We start from the raw sequence: 27,592 nt of genomic DNA, 5'->3' as shown, positions 1-27,592 counted from the left end.
AGGTACGCTGGGACAAAGGCTGATGATAGGTAAATAACCTAGAAATTCTTATTTTAATATTTGTTATATCAGATAGAACCAAAAGTTATTTAACTAGGATGTACTTTATTGAAAGAATGCGCACTGTGTAACAATGTAATAACTTAATGTAAAGTAGTATTAATAGTATTGTTTAAACAGGGAAGTTGTCTCCTGTCCAATGTGTCATTTCTGTCTTTAATTGTATTGTTTAATGTGTCTTTTGTGTTTTTTAATTGTATATTCAATAAAATTCAAAAAAAAGAATTACCAGAATCCATGGCTGAAATGGATTTTACAGCTAAAAGATAGAATATGCGATAAAAAGATAATTGGTTGTTAATTAGGAGGTAAAATGTTGCTAAAATTGTTTATACTGGTGTGATGAAGGTTGGAAGAAACTCCTTTCTTTTTTTCCCCTTTACTATATCCTTCCTTCCCTTCCCTTTTTTTTCTCCTTCTCCTTTGTACAGGTAGTCTCGAGTTACAACCATAATTGAGCCCAAAATTTATGTTGCTAAGCGAAACATTTGTTAAGTGAGTTGCCCCATCTTACGACCTTTCTTGCACAGTTGTTAAGTGAATCACTGCAGTTGTGTCAAAAGGTTGCAAAAGCTGACCACATAACCCCAGGACCATTGGAATCATCATAAATACATACTAGTTGCCAAGCATCTGAATTTTGTTCCGTTTTGACCATTGGGTTGCTGCAATGGTCGTAAGTCCGAAAAACAGTCATAAGTCACTTTTTTCAGTGACTAAGTGAACTGTTGTAAGTCAAGGACTATCTGTACTTAGTACTTTTTTTCTACTCTTTCCTTTAGGTTTAATTAGTTTTTATTATAGCAATTATTATCTTTCATAAAATTGTTTTTAGAACAGGAAATTAAACCTTCAATTATCCAAAATGAAAAGGTAAAGTCATTTTTAGTCAAGCTTGACTTCTGGTTATTGTACCATGCAGTGTCAGAATCCAATTATATTTCATCTTTAATTATCAAACATAGAAACTCCCAATTCTGCCTTCTCTGGATTCTGCCATAAGAGGGAGAAAAGGGGGAGAGCAAAGGGGCTTTATGGCCCTCACTTCCTTCAGCACACTTCAAAGGACTGAATGTGTGTTTATTGTGGCCTCTAAGCGTTAACATATCAAAGAAGAGTAATTGCCTTTCATGTAGTTATCTGAAGTCTCCATCCAGACGGAAGAAGAAAGGGGATGGAATTGTGATACTTGAAACTATCACTGGAAGGGGGTTTGATTGGGTGGGACTACTGGGGAACCCCTTAAAACCTTGAATGGGAGAGCTTGAACCCCAAGTCCTGTCTAGCATGCCTGCAACCATTTTCTCTTAATAAAGGATTCCTGTTGGAAAAGCTATTCCAAGAGTTCTGTCTTCTTAAGATGCAAAGTGGGGTGGGTCCTTACATTAGACAGGACTTGCAAAATTAATCCACCTGGAAGGTAGACCCGTGCCGGGGGATTTTGCAAAAATTTACCATGTCAGACAACGAAGCAAGAGAGGGAGAAAACTCCCTGGAACGAGAGCCGCTGACCCAGTTGGAACCTTGCCAGATGTTGGGATCCGAGAGGCCAGATTTCTCAGAAGAAGAAGTGGTGGAGACACAGGACCACAAGCCTCACTGGTCGATGGGCGTTGGAAAGAAAAGCGACTGGGGAAAGGAATCAAGAAAAGTGACCCTGAGACGGGGACCAAGCAACCAGAATGGAAGCAGGAGATGGAGAAATCCCTGCACGCAAGTGAAGAGGGAGGAAGCTGTATGCCGTACTCAGACTGGATCCTAGAGAACGCTATTGACCTGATGAAGAGAACTCTCAGCTCCCTAGGAGAGGAGATTCCTGAGCCCTACGCCCGCCCCAGTGCCTGGAGCCACAAAGGGAGAGACACCGAGGGGGACGTGGAACCTGCAACCCCAGGGACATTTACTGATCCAGGAGCTCCCACCCCCTACCGGACCACATATGGAAATCTGGACGGAAGACACTACCACCCACAATGGAGGCACCGATCCATTCCAAGACGTCCACCGTTGGAGGTGAAATTCAAAGGGGAGCCAACACGCTTGGGGTTTTTCCTAACCCAAGTCCTCAGCTACATGGAGGAATATGGGCAGGACATCCCCAGCGACCAAGCCCGCATCCGGATCGTGCAATCTGCCCTGGATGGACCAGCTGCAGATTGGGTGGTGAACCTGCATGACTCCAATGCCCCAGAACTCAGTAACTTCAACCGTTTCATGTCCTCGTTGAGAAGACGATTTGAAGACCCCCTGGCTGATCGCAAAGCCCGTGAAAGAATAACAACGATGAGGCAGGGCAAACGCCCAGTGTCTGAGTATACACAAGAATTCCGAGCCATTGCCAGCAAACTGAATTGGCCAGAAGACATCCTCCTTGGCCGTTTCAAAGACGGACTAAACTATGATCTCTATGATGCTTGCCTGCCCCGAGGAGACCCACAGCGACTTGAGGAATGGTACGTCTTGGCAGAGGAAGCAGAGATCGACATATTGAAGAGGCATCGCCGAGGAAAACAATGGAGCCGCCCCCCGCCTGAGCTGACACACCAACCGGTGAAATCATCTGATACAGCCAAGAAGCAGATGGGGTGTTTCAAGTGCGGAAGAGAAGGGCATCGAGCTGTAGAATGCCGCTCAAAGGCCCCCCAGCACAACCCAGACAGATCCCAAATCAACAAACCCAGAGGGTATTCAGCTAAGCCAAAAGAAACAGCCATGAAAATGATGGAAATTGCAGAAAACCCCACCTCTGCTCACCAAGGGGAAAGAACTCCAGCCTACACCACAGGGACGGTGGATGCCTAAGATGACAGCTCGGAAGGCGAACCCCTGGTAAGTGGACGCATCACACCCATCTTCAAAACAGTGACTATATTAATCCCCCCCATGCCCGAAGCTGTGAAGGTTAAAGCCTTAATAGACTCTGGCTGCACCCGCTGCCTCATTAGCCCAACACTAGTGGGGAATCTGGGCATCCCATCCAGGAGACTGGAACAACCAATCTCATTTGGCCAGCTAGATGGATCCATAGCAGGGGGGGTGCCAGCTACCCTAGCCACTCTGCCAATACACCTCTCCCTGGGCAACCATGAAGATGACTTAACGTTTGTGGTGACCCCAGGTATGGAATGCCCAATGATTCTAGGGATGGAATGGTTGAAAAAATGGAACCCCTGGGTAAATTGGAGGACGACAGAAATCAAATTCCCGAAAGGGGACCCTATGGACTTAAAACCCCAAGAGAGGCTACCAGAATCAAGAATAGAAAAAGCATCCATAGGAGAGGAAAAAAGATTAACAGAAATACCAGAGGAATATAGGGACCTTGCTGAAGTCTTCAGTGAGGAGAGGGCGAATGAGCTTCCCCCCCACCGACCCACAGATTGTACCATTGAATTCAAGCCTGGGGCAAAACTCCCGAAGCCCAGAGTATACTCCATGAGCCCAAAGGAGAAGGAGGAAATGGAAAGATTTATAAAAAAAAACCTGGAGAGAGGTTTCATTGAACCAGCTAAGCCTAAAGTGGCTGCCCCGGTCCTTTTTAGAGAGAGGAAGGATGGCTCTTTACGTTTATGCGTGGATTATAGGGCCCTGAACACAATCAGTGAAAGCAACCTATACCCGCTGCCCCTCATGAAAGACATGCTGTCACACCTATCGAAAGGGAAAATTTTTTCTAAACTAGACCTAAGGGAAGCTTACTATCGCGTGAGAATCAAGGAAGGGGACGAATGGAAGACTGCATTTAACTGCCCATGGGGTGCTATCAATTCAAAGTCTTGCCATTTGGATTACAAGGGGGCCCTGCAGTCTTTATGCAACTAATCAATGACGTTCTAAGGGAGCACCTGTTTAAGGGGTTCCTTGTTTACTTGGACGACATTCTTATCTTTACCGAAACAAAAGAAGAACACGTCAAACTTGTCAGAGCGGTTTTAAAGAAGCTGCGAGCCGCTCACCTATATGCCAAACTCTCAAAATGCGAATTCCACCAGGAAAGGATAGACTACCTAGGCTATCGCATATCCCCACAGGGCATTGAAATGGACCCAGAGAAGGTCAGAGCAGTATTAGAATGGGCACCACCCCGCACAAGAAAGCAACTACAAAGTTTCCTGGGCTTTGCAAATTTTTACCGCCAATTCATCCCCTCATTTGCACAGATAGCCTTGCCCCTCACCAACTTACTAAAAACGAAGGGAACATCCTCAGTAAAACCTAGCCAGCCACTAACATGGACAATGGAGTGCCAAGCAGCGTTTGAGAGACTAAAGAGACTTTTTTTCTGCCGAACCAGTACTAAGGCACCCAGACATGGACAAACCCTTCATAATACAGGCAGATGCAAGTGATGTGGCAGTGGGGGCTGTGCTATTACAAGAAAATGATGATGCAGTATTGCAACCCTGTGCATATACATCTAAGAAACTCACGGAAACAGAACAGCGCTGGCCCGTATGGGAGAAGGAGGCTTATGGGATACGTTGGGCATTACTCACGTGGCGACAGTTCCTGGAAGGCAACAAAATCCCCTTCCAGGTATGGACTGATCACAAAAATTTAGAAGCCCTGAAAACTTCCAGGAAACTCAATCCCAAACAAGCCCGCTGGTCCCAGCATTTTCACCAATTCCAATTGAAGCTCAAACATTTACCAGGAAGAAAGAACTTCCTGGCAGATGCACTATCTCGCATGCCCAATATAACAGCGCACGAACCACAGACTCTAGACCAATAATGGCAGAATCACAACTGGCAGCGCCAGTAACCACAAGAACCCAAGCCAAAATAAAACCACAACTGGACAGCCAAACTGGGATTGAATTCAGAAAAAGTTTGGAAACAGATGATTGGTTCCAGAAAAACAAACATGTGTGCACAATGAGAGACGGATTGCCTTGGGTAGGGGAAAAGTTATATATACCAACAACTCAAAGACTAACTTTCATGCAACTTTGCCATGACACAAAATCAGCAGGGCATTTTGGATTTGTAAAAACTTTACACTTAATTAAACGGCAATTTTGGTGGCCATCAATAAAAAAGGACATAGAAAGTTATGTTGCCAGCTGCCCAACCTGTGCATCAGCAAAGAGGTTGCAAGGGAAATCGCCAGGGCTGTTACAACCAGTGGCAAGTCCCTCAGCCCCCTGGAGGGAAATAGCCATGGATTTTATAGTGGAATTGCCTGAAAGCAATGGGAATACTGTTATCTGGACAGTCACGGACCTATTTTCCAAACAGGTGCACTTTATCCCTTGCCAAAAAATTCCCACTGCAAAGGCCTTAGCAAAACTTTTCATCCAGCACATTTACAGATTGCACGGGGCACCCCAACGCATCATCTCTGATAGGGGAGTGCAATTTACGTCTGCATTTTGGAAGGAATTTTTATCCCTCTTAGGGACCACTCAGGGATTGACATCTAGCCACCACCCTCAAGGAGATGGACAAGCGGAACGGTGCCAGTCGGTACTTGAGCAATATTTGAGATGTTTTTTAAATTTCCAACAGAGTGATTGGACGGACTTACTTCCTTTTGCAGAAGTTGCCTACAATAATGCAGTCCACTCCAGCACAGGCTACACTCCTTTTCAAATAGCCAACGGCCAAAGTTTCAACCCTATGCCAGAGTTAACCCCAAAAGAACCAACGATCCCTTCACTGAAAGAATGGATGGAAAACCTACAAAACACCTGGCCAATAGTCAGAAAATCACTAGATGAAGCTAGGCGGGCATACAAAGCACAAGCCGATAAAAAAAGGGTTGAGCCTACACCATTCATTATAGGAGAAATGGTGTACTTATCTACAAAATACCTAAAGTCCCTACAGCCCTGTAAAAAACTTGGACCAAAATATATAGGACCTTTTCCAATTAAAAGGATCATAAATCCAGTAACAGTAGAATTAGAATTACCCAAAAACCTCAGGCAAATACACCCAGTTTTTCATTGCAGCTTGCTGAAAAGAGAGCATCAGTCACCTCTACGGCCAAAAATCCCCCCCCCCACCACCTCCAATCATGGTGGAGGGGGAACAACACTTCGAAATAAAAGAGATCCTTGACTCTAGGAGATATCATGGAACAACTCAGTACCTAGTTGCCTGGAAACACCTCCCTGCCTCACAAAATGAGTGGGTCCATAAACGTCACGTCAGAGCCCCGAAGCTATTGAAGAAGTTTCACACAGAGTATCCTAACAAGCCTAACTAAATTTTTACTTGTGTTTTCTTTCAGGTGGATCTCTCTTATTGTTAAGAGGGGCCGGATGTCAGAATCCAATTATATTTCATCTTTAATTATCAAACATAGAAACTCCCAATTCTGCCTTCTCTGGATTCTGCCATAAGAGGGAGAAAAGGGGGAGAGCAAAGGGGCTTTATGGCCCTCACTTCCTTCAGCACACTTCAAAGGACTGAATGTGTGTTTATTGTGGCCTCTAAGCTTTAACATATCAAAGAAGAGTAATTGCCTTTCATGTAGTTATCTGAAGTCTCCATCCAGACGGAAGAAGAAAGGGGATGGAATTGTGATACTTGAAACTATCACTGGAAGGGGGGTTGATTGGGTGGGACTACTGGGGAACCCCTTAAAACCTTGAATGGGAGAGCTTGAACCCCAAGTCCTGTCTAGCATGCCTGCAACCATTTTCTCTTAATAAAGGATTCCTGTTGGAAGAGCTATTCCAAGAGTTCTGTCTTCTTAAGATGCAAAGTGGGGTGGGTCCTTACATGCAGGTTTCCTCACATATGGCTAAAGTGGTTTGCTACTGTCTCCAGTTAAGTCTTCTGTACCTCCCCGTCTATCCAACAGTTCTAATATTCCTAAATGATCCTATATACAAGTATTAACCAGACCTGATCCTACTTAGAGTCTACCAAGGTCAGCCAAGGTCAGCTAGGTGGCTGACATGGCATTATTTTGCTATTTTACTTCTATCACTTATTCTAAGACAAGAATAGTTTTGCCTTTACATTTTTATATTTATTCTGCAAACCGAACATCTTCATGTCAAAGATAGTATGATAATAGTAAAAGACATGACTTGGACTATAAATACTTAAGATATCTGATAGAAAATAAAGACTATATTTTTAATTGATGGAAAGTGAAATATATCTTTTTCCGTTTTGAAAGAATCAGTATAACTATTAAGACTTTGAAGTAGAGAAATCCAGTCTGTTCTTTATCAGTCTGGTCTGTAGTCTTGTTCATCTGCAAGTTGCTTGGGAAACAATCTACAGCAGTGGTTCTCAACCTTTTTGATGCCGCGACCCCCAACCGGTCCTAAGTCGAGGACTACTCAACCGGTCGTAAGTTGAGGACTACTCAACTGGTGCAGCACCGTTTGCAGAATGGGACTTTTGGCGGGCTCAGCAGGGCAGAGACAGCCTGGACAATTCCTATTGGCTTTTGAAAGCCAATAGAATTAGACTCTATTCAAGAGAGTCTATTCTATTGGCTTTCAAAAGCCAATAGAATAAAAGGGAGTAGCACAGCTAAGGAAAAGGGGGAAAAAATGGCGGACTGCATTGTTTGGCGACCCCCGTGAAATGGTCGTTCGACCCCAAATGGGGTCCCAACCCACAGGTTGAGAACCACTGATCTATAGAAATAAGATAATTCTATTATTCTCCTAAATATCTCGAGAGGTTTCCTTGCCACTGACCATGGCATTTTTCTTTCTGAGATTGCCTCTCAATCTTTTGAAAAATAAATATGCAGATGCAGCAATGCGACTGGAGAGAGAGAAAAATTCTTGTGCAAGTTCCTCTATGTGATTTCTTATGTTTTACATTTGTCTCATACCTTTCAAAATATCTACACAGGATCATCAGGAAAGATCTTAAGTAATATGGGATTTGGTCTCGGTATTATGGAGATGATGCATGAACTTGCTTAGATGTCAAAAATTTGGGAAAGTCTCTAGATCAGTGGTTCTTACAAAGGGGATAATTTGGGCATATCCTGGGGATAATGGAGCAATTTGCAATCACTTCTTTGTGGGTTAAGAATCTAATTTGGAATTGCTGCTGCTGAGATGCTACTTACTATAAAACAACAAAGACTGAGGTTTGGGGAGGGTGAGTACAATCACATTATTTGACATCAATAAAAGGGTAATTGGGATAAACAGTTTAAGAACTATTGGCCTAGATGAAGATGAAGAGCAAATAAAAATACAGAAGGGTGAGGCTATGAGAAAAATATTCTTTTTCCATTTTCTTTGAAACTTGAGGATATGAATCTGATAGAATTCCTAGAATTTGATGTAGCCTATCATAACTTGTGTAAGTGTGGCTGAATGTATTTCATTATTTGTAGTTTTCCCATGAGGTTAGTGCAGAAGGCGTAGTGCTATCCTGATAGATAATCCATAATTTCAGTCTACTCCTATTACGTCTACTAACAGGTAAATATCAAATCTATTAAACATACCAAAAATGGCAATAAAGTTGAAAAGTAGTAACATATAAGAGTGCAGGACAAATGATACAAACAGTCCTATATATGTTTATTAAAAAATACAGCCCATTGAGCTGAATAAGATTTACTATGGGATTGCTGTCAGAGCAAAACTCACTCTCTGTCTCTAATTTTGTCTAATATATGATTAAAGTACTACAAAAATAATGTTTAATTTTTTTCCCACTACAAAGGATGAGAAACAAATCAAGGAAAGCAAAGCAAGATTACTTACGGTAAATGGAATACGTAAATTTGTACTGTAACATTGAGTGTTCCTACCTCCCAGGACCAGTCTAATTATTTTTAAGTGATTAAAGCTTTTAGATCTCCAACTAAATTCCATGATCTAATTTAAATCAGAATATGACAAATCATTTGTTATCCAGGGCCAGATAAAATGACTAAGAGAGCCAGTTTGGTCTAGCGGTGAAGTGCTGGCATAGAAACTAGAGATGGAGAGTTCTATTCCTGCCTTAGGAATGAAAGTTAGCTGGTTGACTTTGGGCCAGTCACTGTCTCTCAATTTAACCCAATTCACAGCGTTGTTGTGGTGGAGAAAATAGAAGGAGGAAGGATGTATGTTTTCTATCTTGAGTTACTTATAAAGTAATAAAGGTGAATAAGAATCTGATAAATAAATAAAATATATAAAGAGAAAAGAAATAATGATTATCAGTATTCTTTACCATAAAAGAATTTTTACCAACTTTGTTACAGTTATCGGCATAATTAAGAATAATGAGAAACATGGGGTGGTCCAGCACACTAGATGTTTTGATGGTATTGTTTTAAGTCAGAGATTCCCAAGCTTATCATAGCACCACTTAGTGCCTCCATAATTTATTTGACAGCAGCCCCAGACCAAAATTATGAACTACTGCAAGCTGATAGTTTGCAATCCTGTGGTAATAGCACAGTTTGGACATCACCATTTCAAGTGTTTCCCTGTCCCTTTCCAACTTGCTAGACCTCCAAGTGACTGTTAATACACTGTGACACAGCATTAGGACGGTGAAAGAGTAGATCCACTTTTTCAAAATATAAAGCTTCTTTGCACTAATTGTGATTAACCAGTTTGGTGAGTCAAATCCAAATATAGTCCCTAGGGGAAAATATGGAAGAAAACTTCCCTTTCTTGAGCATCTTTCTAAGAAAATATTTATTTTTTTGCTTTTGTTTTATGTGGCAAGTGAGCATTGTTGAAAGAAAAGTCTTCATCATGATTCAGTCCAAGCTGGGAATAAACAACACGGCGACTGCTTTAGAAAGAAGGTTGCAGCTTATTGAAGAGGAGAGCCAGACAGGAAGATGGCTCTGGAAGAAAAAGAGCGAGAGTATGGGTTTTTATACCTTCTTGAGCCTTTGGAGTTGTTCCTGTGCATGAACTTTGACCTGAGTCTGAGTGTGCCTTTCTGGTATTCTGATGGTGGTGGGTTAATCCTATTATGTCCCAAAGGTCAATCCTGCTTCCCTGGGGCTGAGGCTGATGACTCTTAGATTTTTGGTGTGAGGAATTGTTAATTTTAGCGATCTTTCTTCCTAATCCCAGCTTCCTGACTCCAATCTTTCTGACAAGATTATCATATCTGCATTTTTGCAGACTTGGTTTCTGTTTGGGACAGAGAGACTTGGGGGCAGGGTTGGTTTCTTCTTTTAAAATCCTTTAGGGAAATATATTCTGCCTTTTAAGTATTTCCAAAAATATTTCTTTCTTGGGGGGGGGCTGACTTTCCACAGCATGATTTAATTTGACTTAATCAATTTTGGTCTAATGAACTGAGGAGCTCTTTTATTCCTCTTATGTTTATGGATGGAGCTTATACATACATGAGTATCATAGCTTCACATTTTAACACATTCACCGAAACATACATCTATGTGAGAAAAGTATTTTAAATTTCCAAATAAGAACAGTATATAGTATATTCTTATTATACGGATTTACGTGTAGTGACCCGAGGCAAGTCTGGTGGTTATTCAAGGCTTCCACAATTTGTGAGCTACAACTTGCATGACCTACTGGATGCACCGAGTGGTTTGCCTATGCTTCCTTAAGGATCTTTCTGAGGCTTTTTAGACCTGCAAAAATAGGGTGGATTGAAGCAGCTTGCTGACAGACTGCTGTCTCTGGCCGCAGAACAGGGTTGGGTGGGGCAGAGGGGAATTTAAGCATTAATACAGTGCGCAAAAAGCCAACTTCTGCCTTCCAATGATTCCACAGTCACAACAGCAAATGTTCTGGTACTCACTCAGTTCATGCATTTGTATCTTTAGTTTGTATTTTCTTAAATAACAATCCTAACACAGTTTAAGAACCTCACACAAACAAGACAAATCTGTATTTAGCAGCTATTTAACAATGCATAAACATGACCAGCAACTGATAAAAATCCTCCCAAAATCTGAGGCTCCATTAAACAATGGGTAAATAGGTATGTTAAACAAAGACAATTTCTTTGCTTCATTATAAAATATAACAATTTTCTTCCATCCCTGTAAAATTCAGAAACTGGATTAGGCAGCCCAGAAGTGACTGTGTCATAGGATGACTGAGCAAACTGAGTTTATTTTAGGTGAACTGGATGGTCTTCTGGATGAGCACCTGCGCATGCCTAAAACCAGTAGATATTAGGGCAGTGACATCAGTTTAGCACAGAGCCAATTGTATAAGCAAATATTCAACCAATGTGCCCCTCACTTTCCCCACTTCAAATATAACAATTTGATCTGAATTATCTTGTCTTAAGTCATAGTCTCACCAGGAGTTCCCACTTAAATGAGTTAATATTGAAGAATTTTTATTCTGAAACACTGATATCCTTTGGAAGTATTTTTCTTCTCAGAAGCATTCACTTCTACTCAATACCATTATTCACAGTAAAATTACCTTTCCTAAAGTGACCCGCCTTGTATTATTGGCTTGAGGTTCTACTGGGTCCTTAAAGTTAGAGCTGATGTAACTGGAAATGGGAAGTCAAGTGAAAGACTTCTGCAGAGACTACAATGGTGATAGCTGCAAGGGACAAAGTCTTTCTGAGGCTGGAGATATAGTTGCTAAACTAGAAGGCTGAGTTGTCAGGACCACTTTATGCTGCTGGAATGCACAAAACAAAAAACACACTATGCCTACACTTTCAAATGCTAGGAAAATCATAGCCATCCCCCAATACAATGGACATGACATCCATCAACCGGACTCTTCATTTTCTGTAGAAATAAATCATGGCTATCCCTCCCCCCTCGTTTTTGTTTTTGTGCTTCTGTCCATGCATAAATATTGATTTGATGACCGATTATACAGTGCATCCTACTCCAAACAAAGCTGCACGACAAGAATTTATTCTTAGAACTAGAAACGGTTAAATTGGTGAGAACAGGTGTCCCCAGGATTACAAAACTGTCTCATACCCTCAGAGGCCATTTATCTGTTTTAGACCAAGAATCGAGTCCTAGGAATAATGCTTCTCAACAATTTCAGGTATAAACAAGTTAATGTCTTGCAAATGTCCAGCACATAAAACATGCAGATCGCTTGCAGATTACAATCAACAGTAGTTACAAATTCAGGCCAGTCTCCCTTTCAGTGCCCTAACCTCCAAAAGTTGTATGTCAAATCATTTCGATCACAATACTTAGAACCTAATTCGGGAAACTACTAAGACGACCGCCACTATTCCAGATCCCGAGTAATCCTTTCGGCTTTGCTCCCATCCTCTTTAAATCGCTGAGCGTCATTCCTACGGGCAATACCGCCGTAAAGCGGTTTCCCAAAGCGCATGCGCCCATCCATCCCCGCATCTCGCCCTACTTTTGACACCAGAGAAGGAGAAACCGAACCTCGGCTGCACGAACGCTCAGGCGCGTACAGTTCCCAAATCGCTACGGAGAAACGGTGTGATTTATTTATACATTTCGGTCCATCTCCGGCTCAGCCTTTTATCCAGACTCAGGACTGCAAAAGTGTTCATCCCAACACCGTCCCCCCCACACACACACTCACCACCCCCGCCGCCTTTTGTTCTGCTTTTCCTGGAATCGCAGCTAAGCAACCTCGCTAAGCTCATTCACACAAGAAGAGGACGAAGAGGTGACCCCTAGAAGCAGCGACACATTCAGCAGCTGCAGCCGGGAGAGGTAGGGGTGGTGGTGCGGCAGAGTTTGTACCGTGACCAACGGGCAAAGATACCTTACCTCATTTTCTTACAATTTGGGGGGGGACCCCTCTTTATAAGCAGTCGGACTGCGGCATAGGCACTGCGGCCGAAGGGCTGAGACTTACCCAGAAAGAGCCAGATGGAGCCTCCAGAGACAAGCAAAAGGGTGAGCATGCCTACCGGAGCGGGCTGCAGCATGGGCGGCCTGAGGCGCGAAGGCAGCTCGAGGGGGGGACTGCAGCAAACTCGCTGCAGTGACAGCGGCGGCGCTCGCCCGGCTGCCAGGCGCAAGCCCGCCTGCCGCTGCGTTCCCGCGGCAGCGAAGGTTATTTTTTTAGCCCCGCCCCTTGTCCCCGGCTCTCGCGCCCGGCCTCTAGAGAGAAGGCAACGTGCTCCTCGACGCCACAAAGGTGGCGACGCGCGCCTGGGCAACCCACGCAGCCGCCCTACCTACCGGTCTCCCGGCGCGCGCAGCAACCCCTTCTGAGCCCGCCGCGACCCTTGGCGGGCGGAGAAGGCATAGGCCCGGCCCGGGTACCGGCAGCGGGCTGTCAAAGCCCGCGGTCAGGAAGAAATATCTCGTCCGGCACGCAGCGAAGGTCGGAGGTGTCCTCCAGTAGGCATCGGATTGCAGCGTCCCGCCTCGCCCAACGGTGAAAACCTTTGTTCACCCGTTTATTCAGCCAATCCGGCTCCGTTGTTGGTTTGACAAGTGAGTTTCGTGTATTGCTATAGTCACAACCCCACTCTACCTCTTGTATAAACTTAAGCAGATGTATGTTTTTAAAGTAATGGGGGAAATAATGGTGTAAATTGGCAAATCACCTCAAGGATTCCGGTACAAGCTAGACGGGCTTGTATAAAAATAAAAATAAAAATCATGAAATTCTTAGATCATTGATGGCATCTCCTTTGAATAACAGAATGACAGAGTTGGAAGGGACCTTGGAGGTCTTCTAGTCCAACCCCCTGCTCAAGCAGGAGACCCTATACCATTCCAGACAAGTAAGTAGCTGTCCAGTCTCTTCTTAAAAGCCTCCAGTTATGGAGCATCCACATCTTCGGGAGGCAAGCCGTTCCACTGGTTAATTGTCCTCACTGTCAGAAAATTTCTCCTTAGTTCTGGGTTGGGTTTCTCCCTGATTAGTTTCTATCCATTGTTTCTTGTATTGCCTTTTGGTACTTTGGAGAATAGGTTGATCCCCTTTTCTTTGTGGCAGCCCCTTAGATATTGGAAGACTGCTATCATGTCACCCCTAGTCCTTCTTTTCACTAGAGTAGACAAACCTAATTCCTGCAGCCGTTCTTCATATGGTTAACCTCCAGCCCCTAATCATCTTTGTTGCTCTTTTCTACACTCTTTCTAGACCGAAAGCCTCTACATCTTTTTTATAATATGAATTGAACATGAGCAGACCACCTACACCTTTGCACCTGATTACTCTCAGTTTCTATATTCTTTTTTTTGTTGTTGTTGTACCTTCAAGTCCATGTTGACTTCTGGTGAGTGCTTAGACAAATCCCTGCTGTTTTCTTGGGAATATTTTTTAAAAGTGGTTTATAGTTGACTGATTCCTAGGGCTGAGACAGAGTAACTGGCTCAACATCACCTAACTAGCTTTGTACCTGAGGCAGGACTGGAACTCACAGTTATTCAATTACTAGCCTGGTTCCTCTATCTGTACACTACCCATTGGCTATGATTCCTAAAAGAGGGTGGAGAACACTGGTACATGTAAAGCAGGTTTCCAGTCTAGATGTTTGTACTGTGCAGTAACCAAAAATTCCCTGTGCATAACAGAGAAATTTGAGATTATTATCAAGAGAGATATGCATATTACAAAGCCTTAACTTCCATTACCCCGAGCCAGGCTGCCAATATCAGTTGTCCTCAACTTACAGCTTACAACAGCTCATTTAGTAACAGTGCAAAGTTACAACAGCACTGAAAGCATTAACTTATAACTATTTTTCACGCTTATGGTCGCTGCACCATCCCCATTGTCACATGATCAAAATTCAGGTGCTTGGTAACTGACTCTTATGACAGTTGTAATGTCCTGAGATCATGTGATCACCCTTTGCGACTTGACAAGCAAAGTCAGTGGGGAAGCCAGATTCAGTTAACAACTGTGTTACCAATTGCAGTGATTCACTTAACAGCTTTGGCAAGAAAGGTCATAAAATGGGACAAAATTTATTTAACAATTATCTCCCTTAGCAAGAGAAATTTTGGACTTGGTTGTGATCATAAATTGAGGACTACCTACATTATTTTCAGCAAGCACTGTCTGTACCAGGGATGTTCAATCTCAGCAACTTTAAGACTTCAATTGCTTTGTCAAGGTTCACAGTCTGAAACTGATCCCAGATAAAGATGAAGCCTCTATCAACTCTGCTGGATTTGCCCAGGCAGCATCCAACACTGAGTGAAAGTGACTGATTACATCCTCCAAATGTTTAGTGAATTCATTGCAGTGGCCCAGCAGTCAAACTTCTAGCTTAGTTTCCCTAAAATAGGTATTCAGATATCTTGTGATAGGATAGGCAACTTGGATAGGGATAAAGCTGTGCAGCAGGGTAGTCAGCAGTAGCACCCCTGACTTGTTCCTCAAGCCCTAACCTCACAAAGAGGTCTGACATGCATTTATGTGTCTACTACAGTGTCACTCCATAAACAATTGTCATTCCAACTTCCATACCTTGGTATTTTGACTGCTGCAATATCTTTTATTTAGCTTTATCCCATCTGTATTATTTTTACAAACAATTCAAGTCAATGAACATACCTAATACTCTTTCCATTTTCTGTTTTCCCCACATAGCAACCCTGTGAGATGGGTTGGGCTGAGAAAGAATGACTGGCCCAAAGTCACCCAACTAGCTTTCATGCCTAAGGTGGAACTGGAACTCACTAGTCCAGTGTTTCCCAAACTTGACAATTTTAAGGCATGAGGACTGCTGGCTGTGGAATTCTGGGAGTTGAAGTCCACATGCCTTAAAATTGTCAAGTTTGGGAAACACTGCACTAGTCTCCTGGTTTTTAGCCTGGTGCTTTGGCCACTAGACCAAGCCAGCTCTAATATCCAAGATCAAATCATAGATAATTATAGGCAGATCTGCCATTTAATACCACAAAGAAGATCCCAAGGTACTCATAGCCCCCCTCCCAGGCTTCTGAGATGAGGTGGGGGAGGGACTAGATCAGTGGTTCTCAACGTTTGTGTGACGGCGACCCCATCACACAAACGTCCTGCGCATGCGCGGCGGTGCGCACATGCGCGGCGGCGCCCCATGTGTGGTGCACATGCGCGGCAGCGCCCCTGTGTGTGGTGCACATGCGTGGCGGCACCCCATGTGCGGCGCGCATGCGCAGCGGCACCCCCATGTGCGGCGCGCATGCGCAGCGGCGCCCCCATGTGTGGCACGCATGCACGGCGGCGCCCCCTGAGGGGAGAAAATGGCAGATCGCCTTCTTTGGCGACCCCCGAAAAATGGTCGATCGACCCCAAATGGGGTCGCGACCCATAGATTGAGAACCGCTGGACTAGATGAAGAGATTGGTCAAAGGTTTTCCTGATCTTCACTCCTACTCCTCCTGTATTTCTAATGGCTGTTATGCTTTTACTACTTGTTGAGCTTTTCCGTCAGTCATGGGACAATAGATATGCCAGTTCCTCCTTCCTTCAACCAAGGTATACTCTCATCCATTGTACAGCCACCATTCAAACCCCCTGGCTATACACATTTGATTCCTACTGTACACTTTTGACCTAGAGTCCATGGAAGTCACTGAAAGTTCAGAGTCAATCTCAAAATGGGGTGTGTGTATCAATTTTCATATTATTTCATTCACTGAAAGAAAAAGAGAATCTTCATGTTAGCAAAAATGTACTAGCCTCTAAGAAACCCTTAGGCTTCCGTGATGGCAGAGGGCAGTTTAGAATGTTTGCATTTTAAAAAAAAAAGTAGAATGGCTGTTGTGGTTAATATTATTAACACTCCGTTTTTGACCTGCTTTCAGAACTGCTTGCTTATGAATAAACACAGAAAGTTCCTGTCCTCAGGCCTACAGTCTATCAAAAAATATGTAGAACAAAAAGGAGATGAGAAGAAAACAGAGTACCCCTACTCGAATAATCAGAGCAACAGCAAGGGAAGATGGTTGTTCCTCCTTCTTTGCCTCTTTCTCATGAAGCAATTATTCCTGATTATGCTTTACACACCAACACTGAGCTGGAAGACAGAATCAACAACCACAGTGTTATTGTTTTACTAAAATCCATCTTTATCATGCTGAGATACCTTCCTTTCTCTCCCCCCCCCCATGTTATTTATCTTTTAAAGTTCTTTCTTGACTGAAATTCAGCTTTATTGAATGTCAATTATAATTTATGGAACAGTGTTTGGATAATATGATAATAAGAATCAGTTATTTAGTATTGGACATGGGGGGAGGAGCAATTTATTTTTTAAATCTAGTATCAACCAGTTCCTAGACTGATTTTGACAAGTCAGCAGTTCTTAGCCTAAAATTTACCTCAGTGTTATTTTTGTAGAGAAAGAATAGGAGAAGGAGTGCTGTGTGTTAGCTACCTAGAATGGGTAGGCAACCCAAAATACTCAAAGAGCCACTTGGACCCGTTTCCCACTGAAAACAAAACACAGGGAGCCGCAAAACCCTTTGGATATCTAAAATGAAGATAAGATTGCATATATCCATATATATATGGATATATGCAGTCTTATCTTCATTTTAGATGTCAAAAGGATCTCTCTCTCCCTCCCCCCCTCCCTCTTTCTGCCCTTGGTCTGCTAGTCTTCTTCCCCCTGTGTGTGTGTGTGTGTGTGAGAGAGAGAGAGAGGGGGCATTTGCGCTTCCCCCCCTTTCTCTCTTTCCTCTCCCTCTTTCTTCTCTCCCTTTCTTTCCTCTCCCTCCCTTTCTCTTTCCTCTTTCTTCTCCTTTTCTCTTTCCTCTTTCTCCCTCTTTCTATGTACTCTCTCCCCCTTTCCTCTCCCTCTCCCTTTCTTTCCTTCCTCTCTTTCTCCCTTTCTTTCCTTTCTCTTTCCTTTCCTTTCTTTCCTCTCTCCCTTTTTTCCTTTCTCCCTCTTTCCTCCTTTCTATTTCTTTCCCCCCTCTCTCTCCCTCCCCTTCTTTCATCTCCCTTTCTTTTCTTTCTCCCTCTTTCCTTTCCTTTCCCTTTCTTTTCTTCCTCTTTCCTCTCTTTCTCCCTTTCTATTTCTTTCCTCTCCTCCTCTCCCTTTCTTTCATCTCCCTTTCTCTTTCTCCCTTTCTTTCCTCTTTCCTCTCTCCCCTCCCTTTCTTTCCTCTCCCTTTTTTCTCTTTCTTCTTTTCCTTTCTCTCTTTCTTTCCTGTCTCCCTCTTTCTATTTCTTTCCTCTCCCTCACCTTCTTTCAGCTCCCTTTCTCTTTTCTCTTTCTCCCTTCCTTTCCTCTCTTTCCTCTCTCCCCCTCCCCCTCTTTCTCTTTCCTTTCCCTTTCTCTTTTCTTCCTTTCTTTCTTTCCTCTTTCTCCCTCTTTCTATTTCTTTCCTCTCTCCCCCTCTCCCTTTCTTTCATCTCCCTTTCTCTTTTCTCTTTCTCGCTTTCTTTCTTTCCTCTTTCCTTTCTTTCCTCTCTCCCCCTCCCTCTTTCTCTTTCCCCTCCCTTTCCTCTCTCCCTTTCCTCTACCTCCCTTTCTCTTTCCTCTTTCTTCTCCCTTTCTCTTTCCTCTCTTTCTCCCTTTTTCCTCTTTCCTCTCTCCCCCTTTCCTCTCCCTCTCCCTTTCTTTCTTTCCTCTTTCTCCCTTTCTATCCTTTCTCTCCTCTTCCCTTTTTCTTTCCTTTCCTCTTTCTCCCTTTCTCTCTTTCCTCTTTCCTTTCTCCCCCTCTCCCTTTCTCTCCTCTTTCCTTTCCTCTTTCTCCCTTTCCTCCCTTTCTCCCTCTTTCTATTTCTTTCCCCTCTGTCCCCCTCTCCCTTTCTTTCATCTCCCTTTCTTTCTTCCTCTTTCTCTTTCTTTCCTTTCTCCCTTTCCTCTTTCTCTTTCCTCTCTCTCCCCCTCTCACTTCCTCTTTTCTCTCTCCCCCTCTCCCTTTCTTTCATCTCCCTTTCTCTTTCTCCCTCTTTTTCTTTCCTTTCTCTCCCCTCTCCCTCTCTCTTTCCCTTTCTCTTTCTTCCTCTTTCCTCTTTCTCTTTCTTTCCTCCCTCTTTCCTCTCTCTCTCCCTCTCTTTTTCTCTTCACCTCCCCCCCCTTTACTAACAGAACCAGTTCACCTACCAAAACGTTTAACTTCCTCCTTTAGAGATGGGCAATGTAGATTCACCACATTCTGACAAAGAGAAATGCCAGCACCTCTCATCAATTCTGCTGCAGGGACAGCAAATGCTGTATGTTAGCAATATCTGGAGAGCTACAGTTCATCCGCACCCTCCTGAAAGGCTGTCCCATCCATTGCAATGTCACGCTTTGAAAGGCCCCTCCCCCTCCTCCGCTTCAAGCCGACTGCACCCAGCAGGGAGCCTCAGTAGCCGGCGCAGAAGGGAGCAAGGGAGGAAAAGGGACAGACCATCTCCTCACAGCTCACTTCCAATCCCAAAGTGGTGAATCCTGCTTGGGATTTGGGATTGAGAGGGGGGAAATCCTGGCTCCTAAACTGCAGGGACTTCCAACCACAGAGCTTGCTTGGCTCTGTTCCCAGCCAGCGCCACGCGTGCGCAAAACAACAGCAACAAAATACTGCGATCGAGACTTACCCGCCTGCCTGGCTCCCGGACCTCGGTAGCAAGCCATTTGAAGCAAGCAGCCTCGTTCGCAGAGAGGAGAGGAGAGAGTGAGGGCGGATGAGCTGAGTTTGTGGCAGGGATAACAAGGGTTCGGGAGAAGCTAGCACGAAAGTTCCATGTCTTTTGACTTAGCTCGCCTTGTCCCCCACTGGTTCTTTGCCCGAACAAGTCACCCTCTCTCTTTCTCTCTTTCCTCTGCCCCCCCTCCAGATGAAGAGAGAGAGAGAGAGAGAGAGAAAGAAAGGCAGACGGCGCCAAAGGGGCAGGGAGGGGACGGAGGCAGGAGGCGGTAAAAGTCGCTGAAAGGTGCCCGGGACCTACGGACCAGCCCGGGGAGATGCATGGTGAGCTCAGCTGCCTAGGGAACGGCCTGGGGACGGCCCAGGAAGTGATGCCCCCCTGCTGCAGCCTGCCTGGCCCAGGGAGACATATGGCCGGGTGAGTGGCCCAGGGACGGCACAGGAAGCAATGTCCCCCTGCCACCCAGCCCGGCCTGGGGAGACGCGGCCGCCGCCCCAGCCAGGACTACCACCTGGCCCGGGCAGACACGTGGCCGGCTCGACGGCCCAGGAAGTGATGTTCCTGCCGCCCCAGCCGGGACTGAAGCCTGGGGGGGGGCAGCAGGAGGAAGGAGGGGGAGGAGGAGGCTCCGGAGCCACAGGAGATGGCTCAGAGAGCCACATGCAGCTCCGGAGCCGCGGGTTGCCGACCCGTGACCTAGAACATGCAAGAGGAAAGGCAGTTTATAAATTAAGCAACTGATCAAGCAATTTAAAGATTAAGGTTTATAAAATCCAGATTGAAAATCCTTATTCATCCATGAAACATAGTGGGTGACTCCATCTCATTCACTTCTCTTCCAAGTTTGCTATAGGGATAAAATTGGAAAATACAAACTAAATCATATACAGTATAACCTCTTGAGTTTATTAAACTTTATTGAATTTATGTATTTTCATATAACTTTTAATAAAGGCATTGATTACAGTAAAAACATAATAAAAACTTACGGTAAAAGCATATTTTTCTCATCTATAAAAATATAGTCTATATTGACCCTCATGGGGATCCTTTCTGCTTCACAGTCCTGTTCAGTGAAAAACAATACATCCACAAATAGCACAAAAAAGGTTCAAAGGTGTTGTTAGTGTTGTGAATAGAAAAGAAAAATGCTCACAGCCTCCAGGGATGGGAAGCAGCATTATTATTTGAACCAGAGAAGCAAACAAGTTTTTTGCTCTTAAGGTTAAGTAGATCTTACACACAGAAGATGCTGGAGTCATAGTCTACCTTTAGAGATGTGACAGGTAAGAAATGTCATGCTTAATGCTTCTCAATAGTGGGAGGGAAAAGTAACTCTAAATTTAGAAAATCTTGTTTGAGAAGAGTCTATCCAGTACTGTGAAGTGGTAAAATATAAACTGTTAACATGCTCAAAATCCATATCAAATTTTATTATGAATTCTAATCAAAAAGTCACAATATTTCCTCCAAGGGAGCCGAATCCATTTTGCTTATCATTTGATCACCCTTTCATGGTAATGTGAGGAAAGCAGAGGAAAAGTAGGATATATAATATACTGTTGAAAACTAGATGTGATTTTGTTTGTTTCTCTGCTTCACAAATACAAAAAGGGAAGGAAGATGCTGTAATCTTTATATGTTATGATGAAATAATTCCAACCCACAATGTATTTCTTATCTAGCAATATAGAGAAAATTTACTCTTAGGTAGATATCCCAAAGATGCTTTTTCACGAGGTAACTGAACTTTCTTGTTTTTCTTTGAGTTGCCTCATGAAAAAGCATCCTTGGGATAATTATGACCTGGATGACTGAGAATCTCCATAGACTCTTAGGTAGATAACATGAAACCCTGTTCATGTTTATTCATGTGGGATTGTTCCTGAAGACCATCCAGAAGCTATACTGGTTCAGAATGCAACAGCATGGATATTAATAGGTGCATCTTTATATTTCCATATAATACCAGTACTCTGTGAGCTGCGTTGGCCCCCAGTAGGCTTCTGTGTTCAATTCAAGGACCTGGTTATCACCAACATGACAAAGGTCAGATTACAGTAGTTGCACAGCTGCCTATTTCCTGTTATTCTGCTCCTCCTATAAGGGAAGGCATTGTCCTCTAATGGGTTCCAGGAGATGTGTATTTTCTGTTGCTGTGCCTGTCCTTTGGAATGAAAGAATCAGATGCCCATTTATAGAACAGTGGAAATCTGGATTTTCTTTTGTGTAATTGCCAGCTCATGGATCAAGATGATAGAGAAAATTATCCTACTATGAGAGTAGTTGCAGTATTCAGTCTCTGCTATGTGTTGATCGTGTTTGTTATATTGGTTTTGAATTATACTTATTTTTTATTTGTTTTTAATTAGTGTACTCTGTCCAAAGTCACAAATTGTGAGTGGGTCAGCCTCATAAATTATTTGAATAAAATATTTTTAAGAATAAAATGACAACACTGGGGAAAATTATATTTTGCTTGGAAATGTCACCTGATTCTGTGATGATAGATGGGTGGATGGATGGACAGATATGTTAAAGAAAACTAGAACCAAAGCAGAAGGAACATATCTAACTTCTACAATTTGTTATTTCATGTTTAACACTCAGTGAATGCATACTATATTGAAGAATTGGGAATTCGACTGCTCTTGAATCTCTGTCCTTGGTGCTGGAAGAGAATTGATGATCTAATTATAATTGTAAATGCTAAACTAGAAAGATCATTTAGGGTTTATACACTGCTTAGTGGTTTAAAATTATTTATATCTCATATGCCAATAAATAACATGTATTCATCCCCATTCAGTATTTGGATGCTCAACACAGGAGCATTCAAGGATACTTCCCACATTTTTCCCACTCAGCACGGATAGGAAACAATAATTTTGCAGGGTTATGACTCATGTAAAAACTAGCTTTATTATTGATAGGCACAGCATTGCAATGCTTATAAAGCCAGTATTCCAATTTTTGAATGCCTAAACCTGCCCTTTCTATATTGTCAAATTAATATATGGAAATGGACAGTATTGAACAAAATCAGGAAGGCGTTGAACTATTAGAAGAACATACATCATCACCGTTACTTTCCTCTTCTCTTACCACTGTTTGGGCTGTGTGAATCATTCAGAGGGCAATTCACAAAATAATTGCAGCTCTCCTCTCACCAACACCTCAGTGGCTCAGTGGGTCCCTATCGCATCACCTTTTCTGGAATGGCTTTTTTCTGGATTTTTTCTGAACTGAGGTGGTCTTATAAGCAACAGCACCAAGACTTTGTGAGGACACAGGGCCTTGATTCTTCAAAAACGGGTTCATGGGAGCTTTGGTTACTTCACAAATTATCTCTCCAAATGGATTCATACCTTTGGGAATTATCCAATGAAGAAAAAGGGGTCTGTGATTGACAGAAGAATGTATCATGGTTCCAGTTGAAAAGCCCAATGAAGTAAACTCACCAAAGACATTGTGATCTCTAATAAAAAACTTTATTAGGGTTAGCATACTGGCACGGTAAAAAGAAAACCAGCTCTGGCAATATGGCAGGAAAAAGATAATTAAAAGAGTAAAACCTTCCCTCCCCTCTCTGACAATTCAGGTCACATTGTCCAATTAGTCTTTGAATGATAGTTATGAGAAGAAAATCTCTGTTCCCAAAACATCTCTTCAGTGACCTTGACTCTCACACCGATAGAAACCACCTGTGCATACCAAACCTTTTCCCTCCCCTCTCACAACTGTAGGCAAGCTAGAAGCAGTATGGCAGTCCTAATACAAGAGGTCTTCATAGCTTGACAGTATGGTGATTCCTTCATAAAAATGAAAACAGGCTTCAAAAAGAAAGATGGATTACCATTTTAATGTTTTATTCTATTATGGATTATCCTTTAGAGTTCATAGACCAAGGCTCAGGATCCTAACCAAAATCCAAAAGGGAAAGAGATGGGTCAATGACGGATAGATGAGCCTGTTTTCCCTCCTTTCTCTGCATCCTTTCTCCTGTTGTTTCTTCTTTTCTCTGATGTTCAGTGCTCTCATTTTGTTTCTCCTGTCTCTTCCTCCATCCATCAGGCAATTAGGTTTTGTGGAAGGAACCTCCCCAAATCTGCAAACAATAACAAAAAATGACTATATCACATAGGCTTAGGAAGAAAGATACCATTTAATGAGGGGGTGTAGGAAGAGTCAACCTCATTCTTTCTTACCATATTTTAAGATTCAAATCACTTATTCAGAGCTGGTTTATCAATAGCAAAGAGGCCCAGAAGAATTGACCCAGTCTTTATATACAGTAATTGTATTAAAGCTAATCATCATCATCTTATGATGTTTATATAAAACTATTTTAAATAAAACTATTGCATTAAAACCAACCATCCTTAAAATAAATAATAGATGAAAAGTAGCTTCATTAAAAAACACCAAAGCAATCGATCAGTTATTCTAAAAGGTATGCATTGCAAAGCTTTTGACTTTGGTCAAAAGTTGGCAGTCACTGTTGGGAGATGGGCAGTCATATAAATTATTTAAATAAATGAGGCAGAGTCTGCAAGAATACATTCTTTTTCAAGGCCTAAAAATATATAACTAGCTAGTCAGTTATATGTCAAATTTCTAAGCCACCCAACTCCAAAATGACTCTGGGAAGTTTCACAAGATTAAAAAAAAAAGATTAGAAAAAGACACACTTCAAGGAAATATTGAAAAGTTATTTTCCTATATCATTCCCAAGCTAAAGGAATCTGACCAACACTCTAAACCCCTGAGGAAAAATCAAGGTTTTGAGGTGAGCTTGAAGGCAAAATGTAATCCTTACAAATCTCCAAGGAAATTTTGTAAAGGTAATTTTACAGTGGGATGTGAGCAAAATGGTTAAAGTGAGCTTCAATGTTTTAAATGTTTTCACAGAATCCTGTTCAAGTAATATAACTTTGTATATGAATTCAATTTGAAGTTTTTGTTTTAAAGTCTTCCCCTGTACTTTAATCGCTGCACATTATGATAGTCACAAAGAATAATCCTGTCTAATAAACGTTGTTGTTGTTGTTGTTGTTAATTGCGAAGTCATGTCCGACCCATCGCGACCCCATGGACAACGTTCCTCCAGGTCTTCCTGTCCTCTACCATCTTCTGGAGTCCATTTAAGTTCACACCTACTGCTTCAGTGACTCCATCCAGCCATCTCATTCTCTGTCGTCCCCTTCTTCTATTGCCCTCAACCTTTCCCAGCATTAGGCCCTTCTCCAGTGAATCCTTCCTTCTCATTAGGTGGCCAAAGTATTTGAGTTTCAACTTCAGGATCTGGCCTTCTAAAGAGCAGTCAGTTTCATATTTTTAACTGCCTGTCTCCCTCAGATGCAAAGATGCTATAATTGTAATACCTTTAAAAATATTGATATTGGACTAGTATCAATTGTTATCCTTATTTTCTTTTTACTGCTGGTTCTCCTATGGCAGCCAGTTTTTGAGAGTGCTCCTAGTACACTTTCAAAATTTCATACATGCCCAGTGGTTCAGTAACATTTTAACTGTTCTTAATCTAAAGGAACAGAACAGAACAGAACAGAATAGAATAGAATAGAGCTGGAAGGGACCTTGAAGTTTTTCTAGTCCAGCCTCCTGTTCAAACAGGAGAACCTATACCATTTTAGACAAGTGATTGTCTAGCCTCTTCTTAAAAATCTCCAGTGATGGAGCGCCCACGATTTCTGAAGGCAAGCCATTCCAATGGTTAATTGTTCTCATTGTTTGGAAGTTTCTCCTTAATTCCAGGTTGCTTCTCTCTTTGGTAAGTTTCCAACCATTGTTTCTTCTCTTGTCTCTGGTGCTTTGGAGAATAGTTTGACGCCCTCTTCTTTGTGGCAGCCCCTCAAGTACTGGAATACTGCTATCATGTCACCCCTGTTTCTTCTTTTCTTTAGACTAGCCAAACCCAAGTCCTGCAACCGTTCTTCATATGTTTTAGTCTCCAGGCCTTTGATCATTTTAGTTGCTCTTCTTTGAATTTTTTCCAAAGTCTCAATATCTTTTTTGTAGTATGGTGACCAAAATTGGTTGCAGTATTCCAGGTATGATCTTATTAAGGTTTTATAAAGCAGTACTAATACTTCACGTGATCTTGATTCTATGCCTCTGTTTATACAACCCAGGATTGTATTAGCTTTTTTGGCTGCTGCTGCACACTGCTGGCTCATGGTCAAATGATCGTCTACTAGGTCTCCAAGGTCCCTTTCACAGTTACTGTTTTTAAGCCAGGTCTCGCACAATCTGTATTTGTGCCTTTGGTTTTTCCTGCCTAAATGTAAACCTTTGCTTTTCTTCCCATTAAAACTCATTTTGTTGGATAGGGCCCATTGTTCAAGTTTGTTAGTGTTAAGTCTTTCGCGAAATGGCAATGACACGAGAAGCAGTTGTAGTTCTCAGGAACTCTTTATTTCAGCATACTGGTTACAAGACGCCAACGACGCCCAAATCTCCCTGCCTCTTTTATAGGCGATTCCCGGGCCAAACTGCAACATTTGGCATGCCAGCACCCGCACATGCGCGTGAGTGCTGGCGACAGCCAGTCTGGTCCCGGGCAGCTTGCACCTGCCCAGGACCGTTGCAATGCCCCGAGCCTGCTTCCACAGGCTCAGGACATAACACCCCTCCCCCCCCCCCGGCTAAGACTATGATCATACAATAATAATATACAACCCAATATGAGCATGGTGCCCATACTACTTTGTACCAGTTATCCCCTCTGCTTCTATTGTTCCCAGTGTTCTATTTTCCTATGTGTACAGGAATACTCTCTGTTAACTCTGTTTTGCCAGTAGAGTTAGAAAATCTTCTAAATACTTAGGAGATCTTCTGGCTCTCTGTGACCTCCTGACTTCTGGGTACCTGCCAAGTACCCCTTGACTGAGGGGTGATGTATGCTTGTCCCCCTTGCTACACCCTGGTGATTCCCAAGGACTGTGCTCCAATGCCTGGCCTGCTTGCTTGCCCACCGGGCTCGTCAGGCCAGGGCTTCTTTCTCTGTTTGACCTAGTTGTCCTGCCTGGCTGCAGGCTCTCTGGCCCTCTTAAGTGACTGTCACTGTTGGGCAATTCTGTAGAACCTCCCAGGTCTGTCCTAGACCTGTCAAGAGGTTGTCTTTCCCTTGTTCCCATTCTGTACCCGGGCTTATTGGGGTTTCAGTGCTGTCCCAAAACTCAGTTGTCCCCTGAGTGATGTCAGAGGTGTTGTAGTCGGGATTTGGTTCCTCGACCACCTCCCTGTGTGCTTGCCCCCTTCTAGGGACAGGGGTAGTGTCGGGCCAACTAGACGGAATGTGTGCCAGCTCTCTTGCAGGGTGTGGGTTGTTTGGACGCTCCCGGATATCCTCCCTGACTGGAGTACTGAGTGATGTGGGTGAGTAGTGATTATGCCCCCAGGGTGACTCCCTGGCTGGAGTAGGCACTGGTGCCTGAGTTCTAGTTGGGCTCCATGGATTCCTGTTTGGAGCACTTGCGGAATCTCAGAATGAGCTGTCTGTAGCTCCCTCGTTACTGATAGGCGGCAGCCTGCACTCTTCCCTTTGCCCAAAGGGGTCCCCCTCCCCCCCTGGAAAAGACCCAGGAGTCTCAGTGGGAAGGTCCCGTCTAGTGCGGAGCTGGTCGATGTGTCGTCGCAGGACACGACCGTTGTCCAGGGACACCTCGTAGGACAAAGGACCTGTGACCCTGGATACAGTGGCAGGGACCCATGAATGACCAGGCCCGTAGTTACGAGTCCAAACCGGGGCACCCACAAGCAGTTATCTAGATGCCCTGGGGTGTGTGATTGTGGAAGGTAGTCTGTCCGGGTGCAACCGGTCAAGCTTGGTAGTCAGTTTGTGCCCCCAACGAAGTTTAGTTGGGCTCCTCCCGGTAGAAGTGGAAGGTGTAGTGCGATAAGAAAGGAGGAAGTCAGCCAACCTGTGATGCCAGTCTCCATAGGTAATTTTCTTCAAGGCGTCCTTGGTGATGCGAACTATGCGTTCAGCCATACCGTTGGTGGACGGGTGGAAAGGTGCAGAGGTGGCATGACGAATCATGTTGGCCTATAAGAAAGCTTGGAATTCGGAAGAAGTGAATTGAG

At 43.3% G+C, this 27,592-nt stretch overlaps 1 protein-coding gene and 1 long non-coding RNA gene across 5 annotated transcripts in view; one reads left to right on the top strand and one right to left on the bottom strand.

Annotated features, from left to right (window-relative positions):
• Positions 1–13,259, bottom strand: part of ACSL6 (acyl-CoA synthetase long chain family member 6) — a 104,824-nt gene extending 91,565 nt beyond the window's left edge. Inside the window, exon 1 of one of the 4 annotated variants that reach the window (XM_039324925.1) lies at positions 13,138–13,259. In XM_039324925.1, the coding sequence (XP_039180859.1) occupies positions 13,138–13,204 (67 nt within the window). In that variant the 5' untranslated portion in view covers positions 13,205–13,259. Of the gene's footprint in view, positions 1–12,808; positions 13,056–13,137 lie in introns of those variants that run through there. The other 3 variants (XM_039324924.1, XM_039324923.1, XM_039324928.1) reach the window with 3 other exon arrangements.
• On the top strand, positions 13,256–17,371 carry LOC120299775. Its single transcript, XR_005554479.1, has 3 exons — positions 13,256–13,395; positions 14,051–14,186; positions 16,708–17,371. It is a non-coding gene; the product is annotated as an uncharacterized LOC120299775 (long non-coding RNA).
• The last annotated feature ends 10,221 nt before the right edge of the window (positions 17,372–27,592 follow it).

Source organism: Crotalus tigris, unplaced genomic scaffold (assembly GCF_016545835.1).
Source record: "Crotalus tigris isolate CLP2741 ecotype Arizona unplaced genomic scaffold, ASM1654583v1 scf7180000024310.2302065, whole genome shotgun sequence".
Lineage (NCBI taxonomy): Eukaryota > Metazoa > Chordata > Lepidosauria > Squamata > Viperidae > Crotalus > Crotalus tigris.
Note: the sequence above shows the minus strand (reverse complement) of the source record. Positions and strands in the feature narration are given on the sequence as shown.